Source organism: Barbus barbus (genome assembly GCF_936440315.1).
Source record: "Barbus barbus genome assembly, chromosome: 18".
NCBI classification, from domain to species: Eukaryota; Metazoa; Chordata; class Actinopteri; order Cypriniformes; family Cyprinidae; genus Barbus; species Barbus barbus.
Window position 1 is genome coordinate 11,839,426 of NC_136746.1, and position 22,518 is coordinate 11,861,943.

At 38.1% G+C, this 22,518-nt stretch overlaps 1 protein-coding gene across 8 annotated transcripts in view; it reads left to right on the forward strand.

Annotated features, from left to right (window-relative positions):
* The window catches only part of LOC306884104 (fibroblast growth factor receptor 3), a 48,077-nt gene that overhangs the window by 5,186 nt on the left and 20,373 nt on the right, over positions 1-22,518 (forward strand). For 4 of the 8 annotated variants that reach the window (XM_079439788.1, XM_079439785.1, XM_079439784.1 and 1 more), the window contains exons 2-5: positions 493-717; positions 9,868-10,134; positions 13,179-13,232; positions 16,065-16,234. In XM_079439788.1, coding sequence (XP_079295914.1) covers positions 573-717; positions 9,868-10,134; positions 13,179-13,232; positions 16,065-16,234 — 636 coding nt within the window. In that variant the 5' untranslated portion in view covers positions 493-572. Of the gene's footprint in view, positions 1-492; positions 718-9,867; positions 10,135-13,178; positions 13,245-16,064; positions 16,235-22,518 lie in introns of all 8 variants that reach the window. The other 4 variants (XM_079439787.1, XM_079439783.1, XM_079439781.1 and 1 more) reach the window with 1 other exon arrangement.

Here is a 22,518-nt window from a genome sequence, read left to right on the forward strand (position 1 = left end):
TGTAAACTCTCTATGTGGCAAGACACCGACACACACACAAGTCATAGAGTGTGAGGGGAGCATATGTTTTCTTTAGAGAGATAAGTGTGTTTGTGTTAGCTTAGTGAAAGACGTGTTTCAGAGTAGACCGACTAGAGAGAAAAGAAAAAAAGGGAGAGTAAGAAGGCAAAAGAGAGTTTAAAACAAATCCCAGTCTCGTCTAAACTAGCGCGGGACATATAATATAAAATCACTCCATTTCATTCGCTCGTGGCAGTTGTGTGTGGTTGACGCACTTTATTTTTCAATTTACAGTGTACGCAGAGAGACTGCTGCAGACATTTGCACGTCAGCACAGAATTTCAGTCGAGTGTTTTGAAAAATGTGTCCCATGTCAAAATAACAAGGAACAGGCCTAAGTTTTATTGAATGTCTGTGAGCATTTTTACTTTTTATACTGTTATATGAAGTGTTTGTTCTCTTATGATTGTTGATTATGTTTTTGTGTTTTAGGTGGGTGACAGGCAGCGTCAGGACTGTGTTTGTGTGTGTGTGGCAGCGCTACATTGACAGCATGTGTGGAACGGTGGAGGATGTCTGAGTCTGTTCTCCGTGGTGAGGACACTTGTCCCTGTGTCATTTGGCCCGGGATGGTCCCGCTCTGTCTCCTTCTGTACCTCGCAGCCCTCATCTTCCCTCCGGTGTACAGCGCCCACCTACTGTCCCCAGAGCCCACAGGTCAGACATTACACCTCACATTCTTTGATCACACACACACAAAAAACAGGAAATATCAGAGAGTTTTTACACTGTGTTTCTCGTGCCTGGAAAAGTCGGGAATTTTAAATATACATTTTGTGTACAAACCATTCAGTTTGGGGTCAGTAAGTTTTTTTTATTTTTTTATTTTTTAAATAAGTCTCTTATGCTCACTAAGGCCACATTTAGTTGAACAAAAATACTGTAAAAACAGGAATATTGTGAAATATTATTGCAATTCAGAATAACTCTTTTCTATATTAATATTTAATTTAATTAAATCCTGTAATGGTGAAGGTGAATTTTCAGCAGCCATTATTTCAGTCTTCACTGTCACATGATGCTTCAGAAATCATTCTAATATGTTGATTTACTGCTTAAGAATAATTTTTTATTAATCAATGTTGATAATATTGAATACAATGTTGATAGTAATAGAATGTTCAAAAGAACAGCATTTATTTAAAAGAGAAATCTTTCATATCATTATTGCCACCTTTGATCAGTTTAATGCATCCTTGCTAAATCAAGTATTAATTTATATTAAAAGAATTACTGACCCCAGTTTTTTGAATGATAGTGTGTTTTGCTCTGAAATACTTGGCATATACCAAGATTGATTTGTGAATATTTTGTTCTGTTCTGAATAAACAGATTGTGTTCAATGAATTAGTGATTCATTAGTGAATCAGACTGAATCAGAACAATTATAAAAACACTTACAAAATTATCTGAAATGACTGGAAAGGCCTTTGTCATTTCTGTAGTGAATGTACATTTTTAGTCACCAAGGTATACAGTAGAGCTTGTAGAGGCCACAGTGATGTTTCATTTGAAAATGAATGGGTCGATTCTCTTAAATGAATCAGTCAAACTGTATTCACTATACTAAGTGATTCATTTGAGTTCATCTGAATCTTTGCATTTCCTGTATTTGAAATCTGTAACCCTGCATCAAAGGATCTAAATTGATTTAGGCTTCACTTACCTGTGTGATTCACACCTTTTTTTTCAGTGCAAGCCCTTCTCAAATGTATTTTTTGGACACTTTCAAAAACAGAGGATTGTTTGTAATTATATATCACATGCTTAAAATGAATAGGTTGTCAGTGATTCTGTGTTCTTAAGGAGCTCGAGTTACAGCCTCTTCGATTGGGCAGTGTGTAACTGGCTGAGTTTGTACAGTGGCACAAAGTGGGTATTGTTGCTATGAACACTTGTGTAGCTGATATTATGTAAACACACTTTGTCCTTGCCATTGATTTATTATCCCACAGTTGACGGATGAGGCCCTGCAGAGTGGATTGCATGACAGCTAAGAGTGTGTGTGTGTGTGTGTGTGTGTGGACTCAATAATAGCTCATCACTCCAGGCAGATAGTGTCTGAATTTTCTGCATGTGTGGGCAGGTATGAGAGCCCATGTTGTTGAGAGGTGTTGATCATTATCAGTTGTTTGCTAAAGACAGGTTTCTTGGCTGAGTTCACCCGAGTCTCTGTTGTGTTTGGATTCTAGATGGCTCTACTAAACATGTTACAGTCACTTAGAAAATAGAAAGGAACTTGATGCTTTCTTGGCCCATTTCTCCGCTCTGTGAGTGTGTGTTGGGAGAGATCATCTGATTGCTGGTGGATCTGATTTCTCATACTGATAGCAGGTAAATATTAGGAGACGGCGAGAGAATTACAGTTAATGTTCACACATGGTCCAAAGGAGAGAATGCAGAAAGTCTTCAGTAAAACCACAGCATAAACTAAGAGGGATTGTTATGAGACAAGAACCTGCAAACACTTCACCACCCAGCTCCTTTTCACTTCTAATCCTAACCACCAAATCCCCTGTTTTTCTCTCTTTTTCTTTCTATTCCTTTATTCATCTTTTTAGGTCTGTGTATCCAGAGACAGTAAGTTTAAATTGATCATTTCAGACAGACGGATTAAAGCAATAAGCCACAAGAGGCCGCACATTACAGTGAAGTTAACGTGAGTAAGATGTGTTCTTAGGCACAGCATGAAGCTGTATATGAAGTAAAATAGCTGTTGTGATCAATTTAACACAAACCTCCTCAAATCAGAAGTAAGAATCAAATGTTGAAGGATCCATTTTATAAATCAGAATATCAGGTCCTAATTCATTAAGTCTTGATGCGCAAGTGCACAAGTGTGTGCGTGTGTGTGTGTGTGTGTGCATGTTTTTGTTACTGAAAGTCTTCATTATGTTTTAGATAGACTCTATATTGCAATTCCTTCTTATTACATACTACTTACATTTCCATACATTTTAAGACCCTTTGCACATTCATGTGAGTGTTTTTCTTTTGTTTTGCTCTTATTAGTTGTGGTTGGTTGAACTCATTAATGCTCTTTGAAACTCACTGCAGTCAGCAGATGAGTCATTAATGAGCAACGAAACACATTCTCTAAATGGTGTCTGTAACCACCTGTTCACACACATGTGTAGACTTTCTTATATCAGATACCTGCTCAGTAATGCACACACCCGTACACACAGACAGAGGCAGAGGCGTGTGAAGCACGTACACACTTGCTGGCCTGTCAACCTGGATGGGTGTCTTCAATGTAATTATCAATTCCCCGGAAGGGCATAACTTAGATACTTACATAAAGCCATAAGTGGTAAAACAAACGGATCGGTGTGTGTGTGTGTGTGTGAGTTTCTGACAGGTTTGTACTGAAATGTTTTTCCTTATATCTATTTTGTTCATGGCAAATATAAAGAGCATATGTTATACAAATCATACAGACCCCAAACTTTGGGGTGTTCTAAAAGTTTTTTCCTTAAGGATTAGAGTCAAAACAATAGAAATCAACGGTAAGTCCTCCCTTAGCCAAGTCAATGTGTGTTTGAGTGTGTGTGTTGCTGATTTCCCTCAGCTCCCATATACCACTTCTGGCAGTCATGAACAGATGGCAGAAGTTATGTGCTGTAAGAAGTCCAACAAACACACACACACAGACATGTACACTTCTCCTTTACCACCCATGGAATGAACCTCTGCCTTGGCAATATTCCTGGTCCAACACATACCATCCCACACACACATCCACAACAAACCAGTGCTTGATGTGTCGCACAAACAGCAGTCCATCCATCAATCTCCTCTGGAGTTTGGTTAGATTTAAGCTTTGGCTTAGCATTTTATATATTAGGCTCTTTTGGAACACAGAGTCCTCTATGACGGCGGCTTTCTCTCCTGGGATGCTCATCAGTAGTTTATAGAGCATTAATAATGCATTAATGACAGTGTAACAACGCTTATACCATTTGTAACCGAAGGTGATCAAGTGCTGGCTTTGTTTAGCAGTGTGCGAGCATTATAAACTGTTATAATGTTGCACAAGGACAGCAGGCCGTATGACATTTTTGGTTTCAGTTATTAGTCGTTTATACTGTGTGATAGACTAAACAGTGTGTCACATGTTTAGGGGAATCTGTTTTTGTTTAAAATTTTTAGTTATAAATGGGATCGCATATTCATGTTAATACACTCAGACTGTGTGTGTGTGTGTGTGTGTGTGTGGGTGTGTGTGTGATTTGGGATCTTTCTGAGCAGCTGTTGCCAGTTGCTTCTGGGTATCATTGGCTGGAAGGAAGCAAGGCAAAGGATTAGTACTTTTCCTGCCCAGTAATACCCCATTTCTCTCTCTCGTTCTTTCTGAAAATGCCATGTTTCTATTCAGAATAAAAGACAGAGTGGGTAAAGGGGGCAGGGCAGGGCCATGGAGAGGTGACGTGTTTTTGTGTGTATTTGCTTGTGTTTCTTTGAGTAACATCTCACTCAGCTCATTTCTTATTCTTTGTGAACTTTGTTCGCAAGACATCTCACTTGGCTTAACAGCACACATTTACACATTTGACATACAAGAATTTAATATAGTGATAGACCCATTTATGTTGGCCAAAATGAAGAATCAGACAATGTTTGGCTATTTTGAGATATATTTGCATTACAGTACAGTGTCCATTGGCCGATATAGCCATATCAGATGATAAAATAATGGTGATTAAGTACTGTATTGTTCTAAATTATGCCACTAATTTTAGTTAAACTTATTTAAGATGGTCTCGTTACAGTGTAATTATACAATTAAGTACTGAGTAATATTAATTAACAACATGTACTTACTTTAGAGATTAGGATTTGGTTTAGGGTTAGTTGCTTGTAGTTGTGCAAAATTTTATTGTACATGCACTGTGTAACAAGGACACTGTACAATAAAATGTTATCAAATATTAAATTCACAGGATATTCAAAATCAGGGTGGGTCCAAATGTAAAAGTACCGCTACTATGAATATTGGGGCGTGTCCTAATAAATTAAACATTTAATCAAGAACAAGCCTTAATTTCAAATTAAACACTTTCTAATGTTCAAAATAAGTTTTTGTTAACCCTAATTCTGAGGAAAATTACTTAAAAGAAGAAACTGGATCTGGATAAAGACATTTATAAAATATCCAAAGATATGCTGACGTTACTTTAGATTGAGAGCATGTGTTTGTTCATTTTACAAGCTGCTGCAGTGTGTTTTGAGTGTATGCTCTGTACAGTGTGTAGGGTTTGAAACTAGGCCAGTTCGTCTATGGAATGACAATTAAGATGGTCCGGTCCCTGATTACAACCTGTGTGTTTGTTTCAGTGTGTGTGTGTGAAGTCTGTTTGAGTGTGTAGACATGTGAATGTGTTGGAAAACCTTTGAAAGAATGTTTTAGGACAAATATTAAAAACAAGGTACATGTATAGGCTATTTATATATATATTTGTATGGATGTGTGCTAAAGAGTTTGGCTCAGACTCTAGATGGGCTCTGGATGGTCAGTACATCCAGCTTCCGTTACTAATTAGCGCACTGATGCGGGAGGGTTTGTGTGTGTGTATGTGTAGACAAGGCTTTTTGGATGCAGCAGTTTTCTTAAACTTTCCTCAGGGGCACGCTGTCATACACACACACACACAGACACACTAACACACCTCAACAGGACAGAATAAAAGAGGTAACAAGCTGCAAACTCTTCTCCGCCCACCTCTCTGTCTGTCGTAATCCTAATCGCCGATCGCGTCTTTCTCTCCCGCCAGTCTCATTCAGAGGAGGATCCGGCTCAGAAACATGAGGTTTTTACATCAAGCATCTGCGATTCACACATTGACAGTGTGTGCACACAGTGGATGCAGTGGATGCAGACTTCAGCTTTAGAAAGATAATTCTTTAACGCAACAAGATTTGACGATGTTGAAGCTGAGGGAGCGGAAAGGAGATTGCATAGGAGAAGTGTGCGTGAGACTGTGTGCGTGAATGTGTGTTGTGCTCAGTCTGAAGGTCAGACGACAGTAGGGGATGTTGACCGAGTGTATCACACCAAACGGCTGAAAGCAGCGGGAAACGGCAAAAGAGCAGACTGGCACAGCTCCGGTTGGTGTGAGTGTGTGTGTGAGTAGATAAAGGGGCAGACTAATTACTTGCTATAAATCAGCTACATGTATTGATTACACAGTGTCACAATAGATCGCATACCTGTGCTTTCAGCCATGACTCTGTGTGTGTGTGTGTGTGTGTGTGTGTGTGCATGTTTATGAGGACACAAATTTGTATAATGACATGGGTATGACAGAGGTATTACAATATGAAGGTGGTTTATGAGGACACTGTCAATGTCCCCGTAATTCAAAAGGCTTAAAAAACATACTAAATGGTGTTTTTTTGAACATCTAAAAATGCACAAAGTCTCCTGTGAGGGCTAAGTTTAGGTGTAGGGTTGGTGTAGGGCAATAGCACACACAGTTTGTTCAGTATAAAAACCATTACGCCTATGGAGAGTCCCCATAAACCACAAAAACCAACATAATAATGTGTGTGTGTGTGTGTGTGTGTGTGCAGACTCTCTATCCTCCCCCCATATTCTCTTGTTTTAACCTGTCGTTTTGCTGCAACACCCAAAACAAGTGGAACCAGAGACTGTTAGTCGTACACACATTCATCACATGCTGTCAGCTGTATGTGTGTATTAGTGAATGTTGGAACTAAATGCATAGCGACTCAATACTCATCCCTAAAAACAAGCAAATAAATCAAGAGGCCCCATTAACCTCCACCCAACACACACGTGTTTGTGTGTGTGAGTGTGAATCTTTTTTTAATTCTAAAAATGCAAAACGCTTACATTACTCTACCGTTCAAAAGTTTGGGGGTTTGAAATAAATTAATACCTTTATTTAGCAAGGAAGCATTAAACTGATCAAAAGTCAATTAATACTGCTACAAAAGATTTCTCTTTTAAATAAATACCGTTGTTTTGAACTTCCTGTTCATCAAAGAATTCTAAAACAAATTAACATGGTTTCCACAAAAATATTAAGCAGCACAACTTTTTTCAACATTGCTAATAATACGAAACGTTTCTTAAGCAGCAAGTCAGCATATTAGAATGATTTCTCATGTGACACTGAAGACTGACATATTAAGCTTTGCATCACAGGAATAAATTACATTTTAAAATGTATTAAAATACTTTCTTTTTTTTCAATTGCAACAATATTTCACAACATTACTGTTTTTACTATTTTTGATCAAATAAATGCAGCCTTAGTGATCGTATGAGAGACTAAACGTAAGTGTGTTTCTGATTATATTTTTTCTTATATATTAAATATTATATTGAAAACTAACAGACATTTATCAACTGAACACACACACTTTATATTAAATAGACATACAATACTTTTAAATTAGATAAAAACGACTGTTTTCTGATTACTGCTAAAAATGCCCTTCTCACACAAACACACACACAGAGTGTTGACCTGTTCGTTTCATAAAAGCAGACAAATATATTCCAGCAACTGCTGTGTTGCCCATGGCAGCAGGTTTTAAATCACATCTCACATATTACCCTGCACAACTCTGGCAAAACACAAAAAAAACTTTCATCTTTTCCGCATGATCAAAGGAAAACTGTCCTCAATACATGCAAGTGTGTGTGTGTGCTGAATATTAAACAGTGCTTGAATCTACAGTGATTATGAAAATACATGAAGCTGATTATAGAGTGAAAGTGTGATTAACGGCGTTGGAGGACGGTAGCATTGTGGTCACGAAGGTCAGGACATTGCCAAAGGTTCATATCCGGGATGGTTGACCACTGCTGAAATCTAGTAATCTAGTTTTGCCTTTAGCCAATCAGTGTTGTCATGATGTCATATCCTGTGGCTCCAGAGTGATTAGTCACATGATATTTACGGCTCAGATTTCTAGTCATATATTTCAGCCAAGCAACTGCCATTGGAATAAATGGAAATGCATAGCAGAAAGCAGATACATACTCTGCGTTATGAATTTCAGGGAACGGTGACACATGAACGGGGTTTGTGAGTCTTCATAAAAGTCTCACCTGATCTGTGGTCCTCAAGAGTTTTCTATATCAGCCCTGTAAAACCTCACACTGGCTCCATTCTCCACACATCTCCTGGGAAATATGGGAACACACAGTAGCCATTTATGATATTTATTTATAACCCCTTCCCCCACACACATTAGTGTCTTTCACTGGACCCAGCATATGTTACGCAAACAAACACTCACTCACTCTCTTTCACAGTATACAGAATAGACACGCACACACAGCTGCATTTATTCACTGAAGGAGCCGCCGTCTGATGTTAGCACTGTGGTGCCTGTGGATTTGAGTGGTATGGAGGGGGGGAAGAGGTAGAGAAATGAGTGAAAAACAAGATGAAAGGTAAAAAAAGGGACAGAGAGGCAGATGTGACAGCGTCAAGAGTGAAACACACAAGAACCGATATGAGAAGTGATCAAAGAGATATTAACACTTCACGTGGCCTTCAGAAAGCCTCAGATGGTGTGGTGTTTTTGGACTTTGCACTTAACAGCATATGTGTATGTGTTCGCATGTAGTGGCCGATCTATAATTCATACACTTGATTCTGTATTCCACTCCAGCTTAGTCTTGTCTGCAAGCCGTCTGCCAACACACTCCTGACCTCACACACACACACATATACACACACACATGAGCGCAACATCTATCAAATGTATCAATCCTTTGTAAGTCTGTCACCGCTCTTCCCGGAGATGAATGTCACTTTGAAAAGGGAGAATGAAAGAGTGATAGAGATGCTACAGAAAGAAAACCAGGTTTATTGGAGGTAATGGAAAAAAGAGAGGGAAAATGAAGGAAAATCTTGTCAGGTGGAATATTTATTCCAGCATTTTGCATCTCAGTGGGGTCTCCATGCCGTTCACTGGGGTGGTTAATAAACATATTTGTTTATTTTTCCTGGTGTGCATTTGTGTGATTTTAGATCCACCTTGGAGCGAGAATATAGTGTTTTTTTTTTCCATTTCACTTGGATGTCACAGTACTGAAAAAAAGATGTTACTTCTGTATAATCATGATTTAGCATGCATCCTTAATGCTAAAAAAATCTCAAGAGTTCATGAGTTACCATCACACACCTGTACAATTAGATTAGCTACCTAAAATGTTAGCTTACTGTGAACATGTCAACTTTCCCTAACTTGCTAAGCAAGATTGCCTTCAAACCGTTGCTATGCTCTGACACTGATAAATGGAAAAGCAAAACTTTTCTTGCATTCTGAATTGCGCTTGGACACATTTTGGAATGCAGTGACACATGACAGTTTATCAGTGTTTGGAAAGTTACTTTGGAAATGTAATAGGTTTCTAAATTTGAACGAATGTTTTTAACTGTTAATCATTTTAAAACATTTAAACCAGGGTTAACCTTACATTAGTACTCAACACTGATAACTGTCAGGCTTTCAAAATCCTTCTTCACTAGAATTAAGATTATAGTATTTTAATTTTAAAGCGCAGTCACCACAAAATCAGACTTTAGCACCTCTTTTTACTTTGAGATCTCTGAGGTTAAATACTGATTTAAAATAATAAGATGTGTCCTATTCTGCGTCCTAAACTCCTGAAACATTGCCGTCTCATATTTTAGAGCAGTCAGTGCAATTTGGGAAAGAAATCAATCAAATCTGTATGTTTAATTTAGTTATAGATACTTTCATTCACTGCAGATTAAATATACTCCATTAATACGTCTTTCTCTGTTTTCTGTCTGTTAGATTGGGTGTCGAGTGAGGTGGAAGTGTTTCTGGAGGACTATGTGGCAGGAGTTGGGGACACTGTGGATCTGTCCTGCACACCGCATGACTTCCTGGACCCCATTGTGTGGCAGAAAGACGGCGACGCTGTGTTTCCTAACAACCGTACACGGGTGGGGCAAAAAGTGCTCCGTATCATCAACGTCTCCTATGAAGACTCGGGGGTGTATTCCTGTAGACACGCCCAAAGCAGCACGCTGCTAAGCAACTACACCGTCAGAGTCACCGGTCAGTCTCGCCGAATAATATTTAAGTAGCGTTGTCTTTATTTTAGTACAGTAGCACAAGCTCAGGCATGCAAAGCATTGATTGGAAACTTGCCAGTCAGACTCATTCTCAGCAGGCAAACAGGTCTTGAGACATACTCCCAGCACACACCTACAAGCTGACTTGACGTTTATCACACAAGCACAATAACACACTCTCGAAGGCAGAATGCTAAATAGTCTACATGTTGTTTAATATTCCACATGGACTGAACAGGATTGTTTTAGACTGTGACGAGGACTTTACCCGAATGAAAATGAGAGAATTACAAAAATAGGGCCTCCTTGGGAAGGCACAGAGGAAAATGGCATATTTCGGTCCCTATAGATTAAAATCAGTGTGAAATGTTCTTGAATAGACACTTACAGTTGTTGTTTGTGTGCTCATCACATTTGGCATATTGAGCTGGCCTGTCAGGTATAGTTATCTTTTACCATACAAACCTTTATAGTTTCACTGACTCCGTTTACTATGCTTACTATGTAGTATACTCTGTAATGTCTATTATTATTAGCATTTAAAAATAGTGATACAGTAGGCTATGTATTATACAATGCTACACATTTCATCCATTGCTGACACATGATCGGAATTCAGTGCCGTTTAATTATAGGCCAAATGTTAGAACATTTTATAGTAGGAACATGTGTTTATTAGAATTAAATGTAAAATGTAATATTTTTAAGAATTTAAAAATATTTTAAAGTTCGTTTAAGTCAATCCATAAAGTTAAAGTAAATCAAAAAGTAAAGAAAAACATTTAAAATGGCTTTTAATAGTACTTCCAGTTCAATTTGGCTAATGCAATGTCTATGCATACTGAAAATTTGCCTGATTTTCACAGTATACTGTACATACTACATACTGAAGAATAGTAGAAGTATGAAAGTATGCTATTCCGAACATGTTCATACTGTAATAAAAAAATATAATTAAACTCTAAGACAAACAGACATTACATGATGGAATGCACAGATTTGTCTTCATGGGGTGTATGTGTGTGTGTGTGTGTACCTACACAAATTTGTACCCAAAAGTGAGGTAAACCTGACAAAATCTCCAAAAACCTCCCTTTGGGGACATCCTCATTTGTAAAACGGGTTTAAAAATAAACTAAACAAAGTTATTTTGAAATTGTAAAAATGCAGAAAGTCTCCTGTGAGGGCTAAGTTTAGGTGTAGGGTAGGTGTAGGGCAATAGCAGATACAGTTTATACAGTATAAAAACCATTACGCCTATGGAATGTCCCCATTTAGATAGCTAAGTAAACGTGTGTGTGTGTGTGTGTGTGTGTGTGTGTGTGTGTGTGTGTGAGCGTGTGAGCATGTGTGTGTGTGTGTGTGTGAGTATGTGTGTTCAAACGGTAGTGTGGAGTGATCTTTGGTTCTGTAAACTCATGGACACAAGCTGAGCTGCTCATCGACAACTAATTAGAATGTAATTATCTGGAATCACCTCATCATTTAAAGCAGATGGAAAAAAGTAAGAGCGCGGGGAGAGTTGTTTTTTACCGACATGTGTTTGGCATTAGGCCAGGGCAGATCGGCTCTCCTTCTCACCAGCGTCTGGAGAAAGACGAAAAAAAGTGAAACGGGCACACAACCTGCACCAATTATCGCGTGCCGATAAAGAGTCCACAAGACAGCAATATCCTGTTCTGCACACATTAACACAAGACACAGCTACCAGACACATTGAGAGACAGCAACACACAACAGAGCTTAACAAAGATAGTTCATACAACAAAAAAAAACATCATTAATCACCATATTTCATTCCAAACCTGCTTGAGTTTCTTTTGTGTGTGGAACATAAAAGAAGATGTTTTACAGAATGTTCAAGCTGCTGTTTTCCATATAATGAAAGTGAATGGGGACTAACTTGTGTGCAATATTCCAACGCTATCTCATGGCAATTCGTACGTATATTGCGAGGTGGCTAATTCATACGAATTCGCACAACCTCACTCGTACGATTTAGTACGATTTGTCTAAACCCCAGTGACGGGTAGGTTTAGGGGCGAGGTTAGGTGTAGGTCATTCGTACGAATTGGCAACTCGTAAAATACGTACGACTTAGCAAAAATCGTATGAATTTGTACGAGTGAGGTCATACGAATTCGTACGAATTAGTCACCTCGTAAAATATGTACGAATTGCCTTGAGATCGGGCTGAATATTCGGAGTCTTCTAAGTTTTTGTGTAAGGAAAATACAGAAAAAGAAAATGTTCGGTAATCTTCTACTAAGGTGGCCCTAAATGCTCCACACCAGGTTTGACGTCAATGACATCATTTGTTTGCATGGGTTTTGTCATTTACGTCTTGACAATTTTTTACTTTTGGGTGTGCTGATTTTTAAAAAAACATGTAACACCACAGAACAACAACATTTTATAAGACAAACCTCCAGTAGAAGACTGTTAAGCCACAAAACATGAAAATATAGAGTAAATCTGATGGTTTGGTGCAACTAACACTGTGAAAGCCACACACAGAAAGCTTCAGAGTCCCAGGAACAGCATATATTTAGCACTAAATAGGCCTAGTGTTGGATTTCACGCTCTGCTGGTATTTTAAGAGTGTGCCGTACAGTTTTACCTGTGTAAATGTTCACAGAGGAGGAGCTGAAGGCAGAATAATCTCTTTTTCAGGGTCATAAAGTTTTTTTCTCTCCCTCTGAATGAGTTCATTTAGAAGCAGGATACCAGAGTGTGTGTTTGTGTGTGTGTATTTCAGGACATGTGTGTAAAAATACAGCTGTTGTCAGAAATCTCTGAGACGTTTTACTCACTGAATCTCTGCTAACATCTGCCATCCATTAACTGCTGTGTGTGTGAGTGTTTGAGAGTGTGTGTGTGTGTGTGCGGTAATTGGTTTTGATTTGTTATCAGTTTATTTTCCTCATTCTGCAGATCATATGAATAGGTTCATTGTTCATACAGAAAAGCCACTGTGCTGTGTAGTAATAAGATCGTTCTCTCTCTATGTCGCTCTGTCTCTCTTAGACTCGCTTTCTTCTGGTGATGATGAGGATTATGATGAAGATGAGGAAGATGCAGGTAATGAAAATGGTGTGTTTCACCCTATTATTTCTCATTTCAATCCTCTTTTTTGATTGAGATTTCATGAGGTCTCTCTGTTGTGTAATAAATGCATGAGATTGCTGTCTTTTTTAGCTGGGGTTAGGTTACATCTCATTTCATCAGCTGCTTTTTTTCTCCCACTTGATGCTAAAACAAATTCTCAGGAGGGATCGAGAGAGAGGAAAGGAAAAGAAGAGAAATAGTTTAAAGTCTAACAGTGTCAAATGAAATGTAACTAAAAATTGGAGAAAATGCCACAATGTCTTCGACTTTGTGTATAACAAGTAAAGAAAGAAACCAGAGGGAGATTTAATTTCTCAATGTTTTAGTGCTGGTAAGTTCTCATTTCAGTGACCTAGGCTGTGCTTCCCAAAAGCTTCGGAAGCTTAAGTACAATGTAGACCCATTGAAACCAATGGAGCTACGATTATTTTAGGCTTAGGATGCTTTTGGGAAACGCAGCCCTGATTGATTTTTTAAAATACATTTATTTTAAACACATTTTGTGCAGGTAAATATATATCAATATAGCAAGAGAATCAGAATCACCGGTTCTGTCCATATTTTAAAAATTTTAAATAAAAGAGAGAGAAATGAGAACAAGGTAATATACAGTTTGTGAATAGAGTAAAAAAATGTAATAAAATAATACTGATAGCATAGCTCAGATCTTTGAATTTGATAAGAAACGGTAAATAACTAAATAATAAATAATAAAAAAAAAAGAAATAATAAAAGAATGAAAATCTGAAAAACTGAGAATAGTTTGAAACATTAAGATCTCTTATGTCTTCGGTCATGTTAATCTTAACTAAAACTATTAAAAGTTATCTTTTGGTAACTAAAATCAAGCTAAAATTAAATAAAATGTTAATATTCTGTGAAAAACCTAAACTTGAAAAACCCCAAAATTTGAAATTTTGCCATGGCAACTTAAGTTTAAGTTGAATTTAGTTCAAATTAAATTAAAACTGTAAAAAAAAAAATAATAATAAAGCTAATAAACTAATGAAGCTAAAAAATCTTAAATTTGAAATGAAATCAAAAAATTATAATTGAAAATATAAGTAAATACTATTATAGTACATAAATAGTACTAAAATAATACTGAATCTCATTTAAAACTCTACATGATACAGGATTAGTGGCATCTTTTTCTGAGGGAGAACAATCTGAGATTCAGAAGACTTTTTTTCCATTTTATCTTTATTTAATCTCATTGCTTTGCAGGAGAAACAACTGAGATTTGAAAGCGGTCTTGTTTGTGATTTTTCACAAAGAAAGAAAGAGAGGGAAGGGAAGGGAAGGGAAAGCTATTGCATCTGTCTGCTGTGGTGGGATCAGGGTTGGGGGAGGGTCTCAGGGTTGAGGGGAGGGCATGAAATGAGGGATTAGGCAAAAACCAAAACCCCTTTGAGTTTAATGACCAGTAATCCAGCTCTAATTAAGAGAGAGAGAGAGCTGAGAGCTGTGAGGTCTGGGCTCTCTGGAACATTTGAGAAGAGCTGAGGTCGTGTGACATCTGATGACATCATTCTGTAATATCTTAATGATGCAGTGCTAGTTACTGCTCTCAGTTTGGCTGACTGAAGCAAGCTGTGCGTAATATCAGCTGTGTAGAGTTGCGCTCTACTTTGATGGCTTTTTTGGCGTATGAATAAAAGTAAATGGGAAAAAAAGTTGGGTCACTGTAGATTCGCGGTTCCCACTTCAAAGCTCAAATTGTCTGTACTTAACTATAAAAAGGCAAACCACACACACACATATAGGAGCCAGGTCCACTGTATGGTACAGACCCATGTTGTGGTCCTGATGGATCACTCACCATCTGAGAATGCAGTGAAAACTGGAAGAGTGTGTGTGTGTGTGTGTGTGTGTGTGTGTGTGTGTGTGTGTGTACAGGCATTAGTGTATCGGTTATGCCAAAGAAAATGCCAGCCTGCCAATCACCCTTCACATTCACAATCTGATAGCATGAACAAATAACGCGAGAGAAAATTATATTCAGTCTAGTTAATGGGTTTATTGTGCGTGCGCAAGATGTGTGCTTGTGAGCTTGCATGTATGTCTGGAGCGAAATGTGGCGTCTGTGGGTTTAATCGCCAAATTTGCGGGTTGATCTGATCTGGAGTTAATTGTTTGAGGAGGGATGAAAGTATGCTTACTCAATCTCTTAAAGACACATACACGCACAAAGTTCAAGACTTGAACTGAAAATAAAAATAATGACTATTATTTTAGCTAAAGGATGTTACTGTAAGTATTTATCCTGTGATATTTGGCATTAGCTGCTCGGAAGCGTAAACAGACCTGACCACATGACAGTCAACTTTATAAACTGAATTTGTGGGAAGATTAAATGAAGGAAAATTGCTCTTATTATAATAAGTTATTATTAGGAATCCGCATTGTTTGTTCACGGCTCTGTGAAGGATTTAACACTGGGAATCTTTCAGAGTTCTGTCTGCAAGAGCTTAAACGCGCCTCACACTCACGTAAGAGTGTATGTAAGCTTGTTTGCTTTTCCAAACAAATTTTAATTCAGTCTGGGAATTAGGCAGCCAGTCTGACGCTGCCACAGAGCGAGCAAGAAAAATCTTTCCATAAACATTCACCCACACGAAGACTCCCGGAGAGGGAACACCCTACCCCCTAAAAAATAGTGCTTCATGTCAACATACACTTATATTTGGTCCATTTGTGCCTATGGATTCATGTATTGTACACTGACATGTTTTTGTGTACTTTCAAAATGTCATGTTTAGTTGATATTTTCAACTAAACATTTTATTCTTATATTTCTAACAGAAGCTCCATACTGGACCCATCCTGACCGGATGGAGAAGAAACTATTGGCCATTCCCGCCGCCAATACAGTGAAGTTCCGCTGTCCTGCTGCCGGCAACCCCACTCCAACCATCCATTGGCTGAAAAATGGGAAGGAATTCAAGGGAGAGCAGAGAATGGGCGGGATTAAAGTAAGACAATATGAATACCGATTAAGAACATGTGCGTGTGCATGTGCAAACATGTGATTGTGCGTTTAGGATTACAGACAGGGGTGTAGAATGCACGGGGGACGTGTGTCCCCCACTTTTTATAAAAAGAAAATTTGTCTCCCGCACTTTTTCATTGGACAGTTGTGTTCTCGACATGTTGAGGTTTTAATGGAGCAATGTATATAAATGCAGAATGATTTAAAATTCAAAGAGACAAGATAGTTTATACATGGTGTTTACGTTTCAATGGCAATCAGTCACTCAGTTTGTCACGTCACGACATGCCCAGGTTCGCGCCCGTGGTCCCGCATGGTATCCATCATTCATAGAGGTCGAGATGAGTTCAAAGCCTCTTCACTCTTCACTCATTTTTTACGAAAAAGTCAAGCAGCGTAAGTTGGCATGTGGGATCCGAATAGTGTTGTTCAAAAGTCATAGTTAATAGTCATAGTTAATAGTGAATATGTGTTCCCCATTCTAAAGTGTTAAAAAATTATTTAGGATACAAATTATTGGTTATTGTCCAGCAGTGTAATTTGCATTGTCTTAATTTGTTATTTTCTTCTGTATGTCACTATTCCCTGTATGTACGTGTTTCAAACACTGCTTTATTTGCTATAGACAGAGGCAGAAGTGAATTCACAGATGAGAGTGAATGAGGCAGAAAGTTTCAGTGAGGCTGAAAGATTATTTACAGCGTTGTCTATGATAAGATATTTTTTATACCTTTTAACAGACTAATCAGACTAATGTATAATAGAACAGAACAGAATAAAGAAGTATGTGAATGTGCAAGTATCCATTACTGTGTGCCATGTACTCTACATACAACACACACAAAATACAATCTGAAATATGTAAACAATAGTACCCTTATAAGGACATCTTTGTAACTTATACTCAAAAAGGTGCACATTAGTACCTTAGAATACCAATATGTACCGTAATGTACAACTATGAAAATTTTGGGGTAAATAAGGTACAAAGATGTCCTTTTAAGGGTACTGTCCCAGTGACAAGCTGTTGTATTTCTTTCTTTCTTTTTGTTTTTTCTCTCTTTCTTTTCCTTTATAATCATAATAATATAATCATAAAGCATATTAAGCAAAAAGGTATAATTAAAAATAAAACCTGTCAATTAGACAAGGGTTAAAAAAAAAACAGGTATAACACTAGACACACCCCACACACACACACACACAGAAACACCTGAAACAAATTCAACACTTAAAGCACAACTGGAATCTTCTGAGTGACTTACTTTTGCACACACATTTGCACATTTAGATTCTTTAACACAGCATTGCATTGCACTGACCTGTATGCATAGAATATAACCTGTGTCCTCTAAGAGAGACATTTAGAAACAAAACATTGACCTCTCCACCTCTCCATGGCCATAGTGTGACCGGCCCGCCCTTACAAACACACACACATATACACACACCAGGGGTCCACACTGACCCAGGGTCATCCTTTATACCAGACCTGCCCTCTGCATCAGCACAGTCACTGTTGGCATAGAGATCTCTGACAGCATTATAATAGCTTTATTTAACACACCCATACACAGGACAGCTCACCCTGAATGTCTTCTGTCTCTATTAAGACCAAGGCTAAAAGTCAAGCCTTGGTCTTAATATTTATGCGAAAGGATGTGTGACCCCCTTGTGTGTGTGCATATGACAGGTCTGATGGCTTGATAACGCACGCGATGTGTTAAAGCGCAAAGCGTTATGCGAAATTAAACATGAGGAGTTCCCTGAGACACCAGCATATTCCATCTTAAAGCTCTTTTTTGCATTGCAAGGGGAACAATAATGCTATGATTATGTTTCTGTTGGCACTGGAGCCGGTTGTAAGTTCGACTAACTCTCTGGCCGACGGTCAGGGCACGCTAATTGTTGACTAAATGCGGTAAGACTGCCGAATGAGTTTTAAATGCAAGAAAACGAGTCACATGCCACACTCTCATTGTTTGAAACGATGCATGGCTTTGTTTAGACAGTTGACTTTCCCAAAGCTTTCCACACACACATTAACACAAACACACACATACAAACAGACGCAACTTTCTGTGCCTGACTGGCAGGGTTCTAAGGTTAAAGGTCAACTCTCTATTGAGTCATCAGAAGGGGGAGGTTCCGAGAGGGTGTTGTTGTGGCGATTTAGAGACCTTGATTGGCAGGGGGAGGCGTGGCTTTTGTCATGCTCACATATGGTAGTCGAAGTCGCATTGTTAGAATGCTAATCTGTGGCACTGTGGGTTAGTCACACCTCACGCACACACACACACACACAGTGATTTTTTGTGTAAACGCTGCATTTGAGTGTGTGTATGCGAGTGGCTCGCAACATATTCAACAGCTTCATTGACGAGCGAGCTGAAGAAAGACTGTTACGTCCTCTGAGAGATGACTCAATTTCAGTCGCACTGCTCTGTGGGACCACCAGCGCTAAATTCTACATGCTTGGAGCATCAGTGTATCTCTAATCCACCGACAAATGTGGCTTTTGTCTGTAGGCCACAGCAGTGTATGTCTTTATTAACTGCTTAGGTGTAATTTGTTATTCATTTATGTGTAAAAATATGTTTAAAGGTTTATGTTTAAATTTTTTGCTGTGTAACGTAAGGCTAGTTCACTTTGCAGTTTCTTTCCAATAAAGCTTTTTGGGCACTTGTGGGCATAAAAAGGTCCTTTGTCAATAGTGTAGCGGTAAGCACAGTTCACCCTAAATAAGATAAGAAGTAAACTAAGCAGCTTTCTGTTGGTCAGCGCTGCAAATTTTCAATCCAATCTGAAATCTGCATAGGGACATTTTTTACCTTAATGCATCATTTCCAGTCATGTGGATTCCTATTGAAATGACTGCATTTCTATCTGACTGACATAACAACAAAGGACCAGTTGTTGTTTAGGGTGCGTTTATATGACATAGTTGATACCACAATGATAGACTGGTGTGGAAAAAGTAATAAATACAGATTATTTTACATATAAAACTCAGAAACAAATCAGAATATATTATTCTGCTCTGCATGTCTAGAAAACTGGCACAAACAAAACTTACAACCAACATTTTTTTTGTGAGCCCTGTTTGGAATTTTTTTTTTTATTCAGTTTTCTGCCACTAGTGACCACTAAATACACTTCACCTTTAAGTGGTAATTGTTCTCTTTATCAATATGAGCTGGGAAGACTTTCATATTAGGGTGTGTATGATTATGGGCCATCTGTACAGTATTGATGGCTTGTTTTAATGGTGAAACAGGGTGTTTCCAGTGAGACTACTGTACTACTTTTCATTGAGAGAGAGAAAAAGAAACAGTTTTGTTGTTTTAATGGCTTGCCCTGGGGTCAGTTGTTTTTGCTTCCTGTCTCTGTGGGTCAAATTAAACAGCACCACTATTGGAACGAGCCCGCACCGTTTTGACACAACCATAAATCCTGAATATACAAGTACAAACATACATACTCAAGAGAGACCTGAGCTTCTTAGCACCCCCTGAGCCCCTTTACTCCCGATATTTTCTGCAGTTCACAATTCAGCTGAATATCCACCGCACTGGTGTTAACTCCTGACCCCAGTCTGACATCAGAGTTAAAGAGGCTTAATATGTTAACAGTGTAATGCCGGGAGGAATTTAAGCAGCGCTTTTCGACTGATTATCAGACCTCTGCTTGGGTCTTTCTTGTGCTGTTTTTTTTCTCTGAATCAGCGGGGTCCAGCACAACATTGCAACACTTTTCAGCTCTTATCTGATGAAGGATGGGATAAATGTACTAACTCTCTCCTCTCATTCCCTCTGGATAAAGTGCTCGGGTAGATTGAGGAACAGCTGAGAATTCTTCACAGCATTTCTTTTCAGCAGACACATTGAGATAAATGTTGTACACACACACACACACAAAATGTCAGTGTCAAGTAAGATAGGGTCCTAAATTAACTCTCACTCTCTCGTAGTCTCACTGCACATGGGTAGTTGACATTAAATAATTTTGGGAAGTTAACAAGGCGCATCTAGGATTTCACCGAAAAGGGAGCTGAGCATGAGTTGATGTATAGCTCAGAGTAATATTTATTTCCTTTACCATATTTGAACTTTTAAAAAATAATATAAATAAATAATAAATATTTTTAATAAATATCTCTATGCAGGATCATTTAGAATGAACTATTTAGCATAAAGGTGTTTAAAAGAAATGATCACTAGTTACAGGGCAATACAATACAATTTCCCCTCACACATTTACATTAATTTGAACCTAAAATCGTTATATTAAAAAGTCAATGGACACATTAAATGTCAACTACTCCCATACAGACAATTGCTCATGCTCACACAAGTTTCTCATACTGTGCACCATGTCAATCAACAAACACAGAAGCCTCGCTGATTGAGAGCGAGCCAGCAAGAGCAGCAATGAGAAGGTGAGGATCTCGAAGACAAGGGAGAGGAGGAGGAGTGCAGGGGGCACAGGCCCTTGCCAACTTCCTTAGGCATGTGTGTTTGTCTATGTGTGTGTTGCCCGCTCAGGCAGTGTTACCATGCAACTGTTCAAAAACACAGCCCATAATATTTACACAGTTACATTTTTTTCCACTCAGACCTTCAAAGTAAGTAGAGGAGGAATGAGAGAGAGACAGAGCGCAAGAGAAACAGAAAGAAGCAGAGAGAGAGAGAGAGAGAGAGAGAGAGACTTTTAACCCCCTTTATTTTATTATTCAAACAAGTTTATGGGTTAAAAAAATAAAAATAATTCACAAACATACATTACAAAACACAAAATACCAAAACCAAACATATTTCACCAATTAAAAACTAAACTTCCATCTTCAGTCACAGACACTAATGCCTCTCTCACACCCCACCTCCATTCAAAAAAAGCAACATTATCAGTGTGTTGGTAGTATGTATACTCAATGATCACTCGGGATTCTATTAGAGATTTAAACATTGCCAACATATCAACATCCTTTCCTGCATTTTTACACTGATGAGACTTCAAAATGGCTAGCTTAGCTTGACCAATTAAAAAATTTGCAAGAACACATTGTTGTTGGCACGCCCTTGTATATCGATATCCTAAAATAAACAAAACATTATTATACAAAAACCCCAGTTTTATAATCAATCTTTCAAGTATTTCAAATAAGGAACCAAGTCTTGCACATTCAAAAAACATATGAAAAACAGTATCATGAGCATTACAATACGGACACAATAAAACCATCTCGTTAAATTTCGAGACTAAGCTATTTGAAGCTATAGCACAATGGAGTACTCTCCACTGAAGATCTCCACATCGCTTGGAGACAGGAGGTTTATATAATACTCTCCATGATGGATGTACTCCTTCGCAAACAGAAATCTTATCTCTCCATTTAGTATCTGGTCTTCCTTGCAACTGTCTAATATGTAAGGATTTGACACAAATATAATAAAGAGTTTTCTTTGCCACATTATGAAAAACCAAATCACCATATCCCTTCAACAATGTACTCGGATTCATCCTACTCTCAAATCCCATATCTTTAGGGATCACCTTCAGTTCAGGGAAGTTCTGAGGTAAAAAACCATTTACCAGGGCTGAATTTATAGAGGAAATTAATGCAGGGGGGAAAGCATCTTTAATACACTTAATAATCCTATCCACAGTTCTCAAGGATTTTAATTTAACCTGTGCCGCAAGTGACAGCACAGTTCTCCACTCACATTGTGTCAAATCAATCAAATCCATTACTTTACTAACCCCAGCATTTAATAACCGTGGAATAAAACAAGATATATTAGATGGTAATTTTATAAGGGGATTAAAAAACAAAGGTTCTGAAATCCCATAATGCACCTCTTCTGTTCTTGAGAAATACAAATATTTCCATGATCTAATAACTGACATATAAAAATTAGGAAAAAAACATTGTGCCCTTTCCTCAAATAGTTTTTCCATTAAAAACAACTGTTTATCAAGGCCTATTCCACCTAGATCTGTTAATACAGACAACCCAAATGCAGCCCATTTTAAAGGAGCAGAACAATACAAAAGTCTCTGCAATGTTTGTAGTCTCATTGCTAATATTTTTGACTCTATATGTATTAATCCTTGACCTCCCTCTGCCACAGGAAGGTAAAGTATCCCAGGAATAAGCCAATGATGACCATTCCAAAAAAAATCCACAAAAGCTTTCTGAATGGTAATGAGCAATTCTTTAGGAGGATTTAAAACAGTGACCCTATGCCACAACATAGAGGCTGCCAA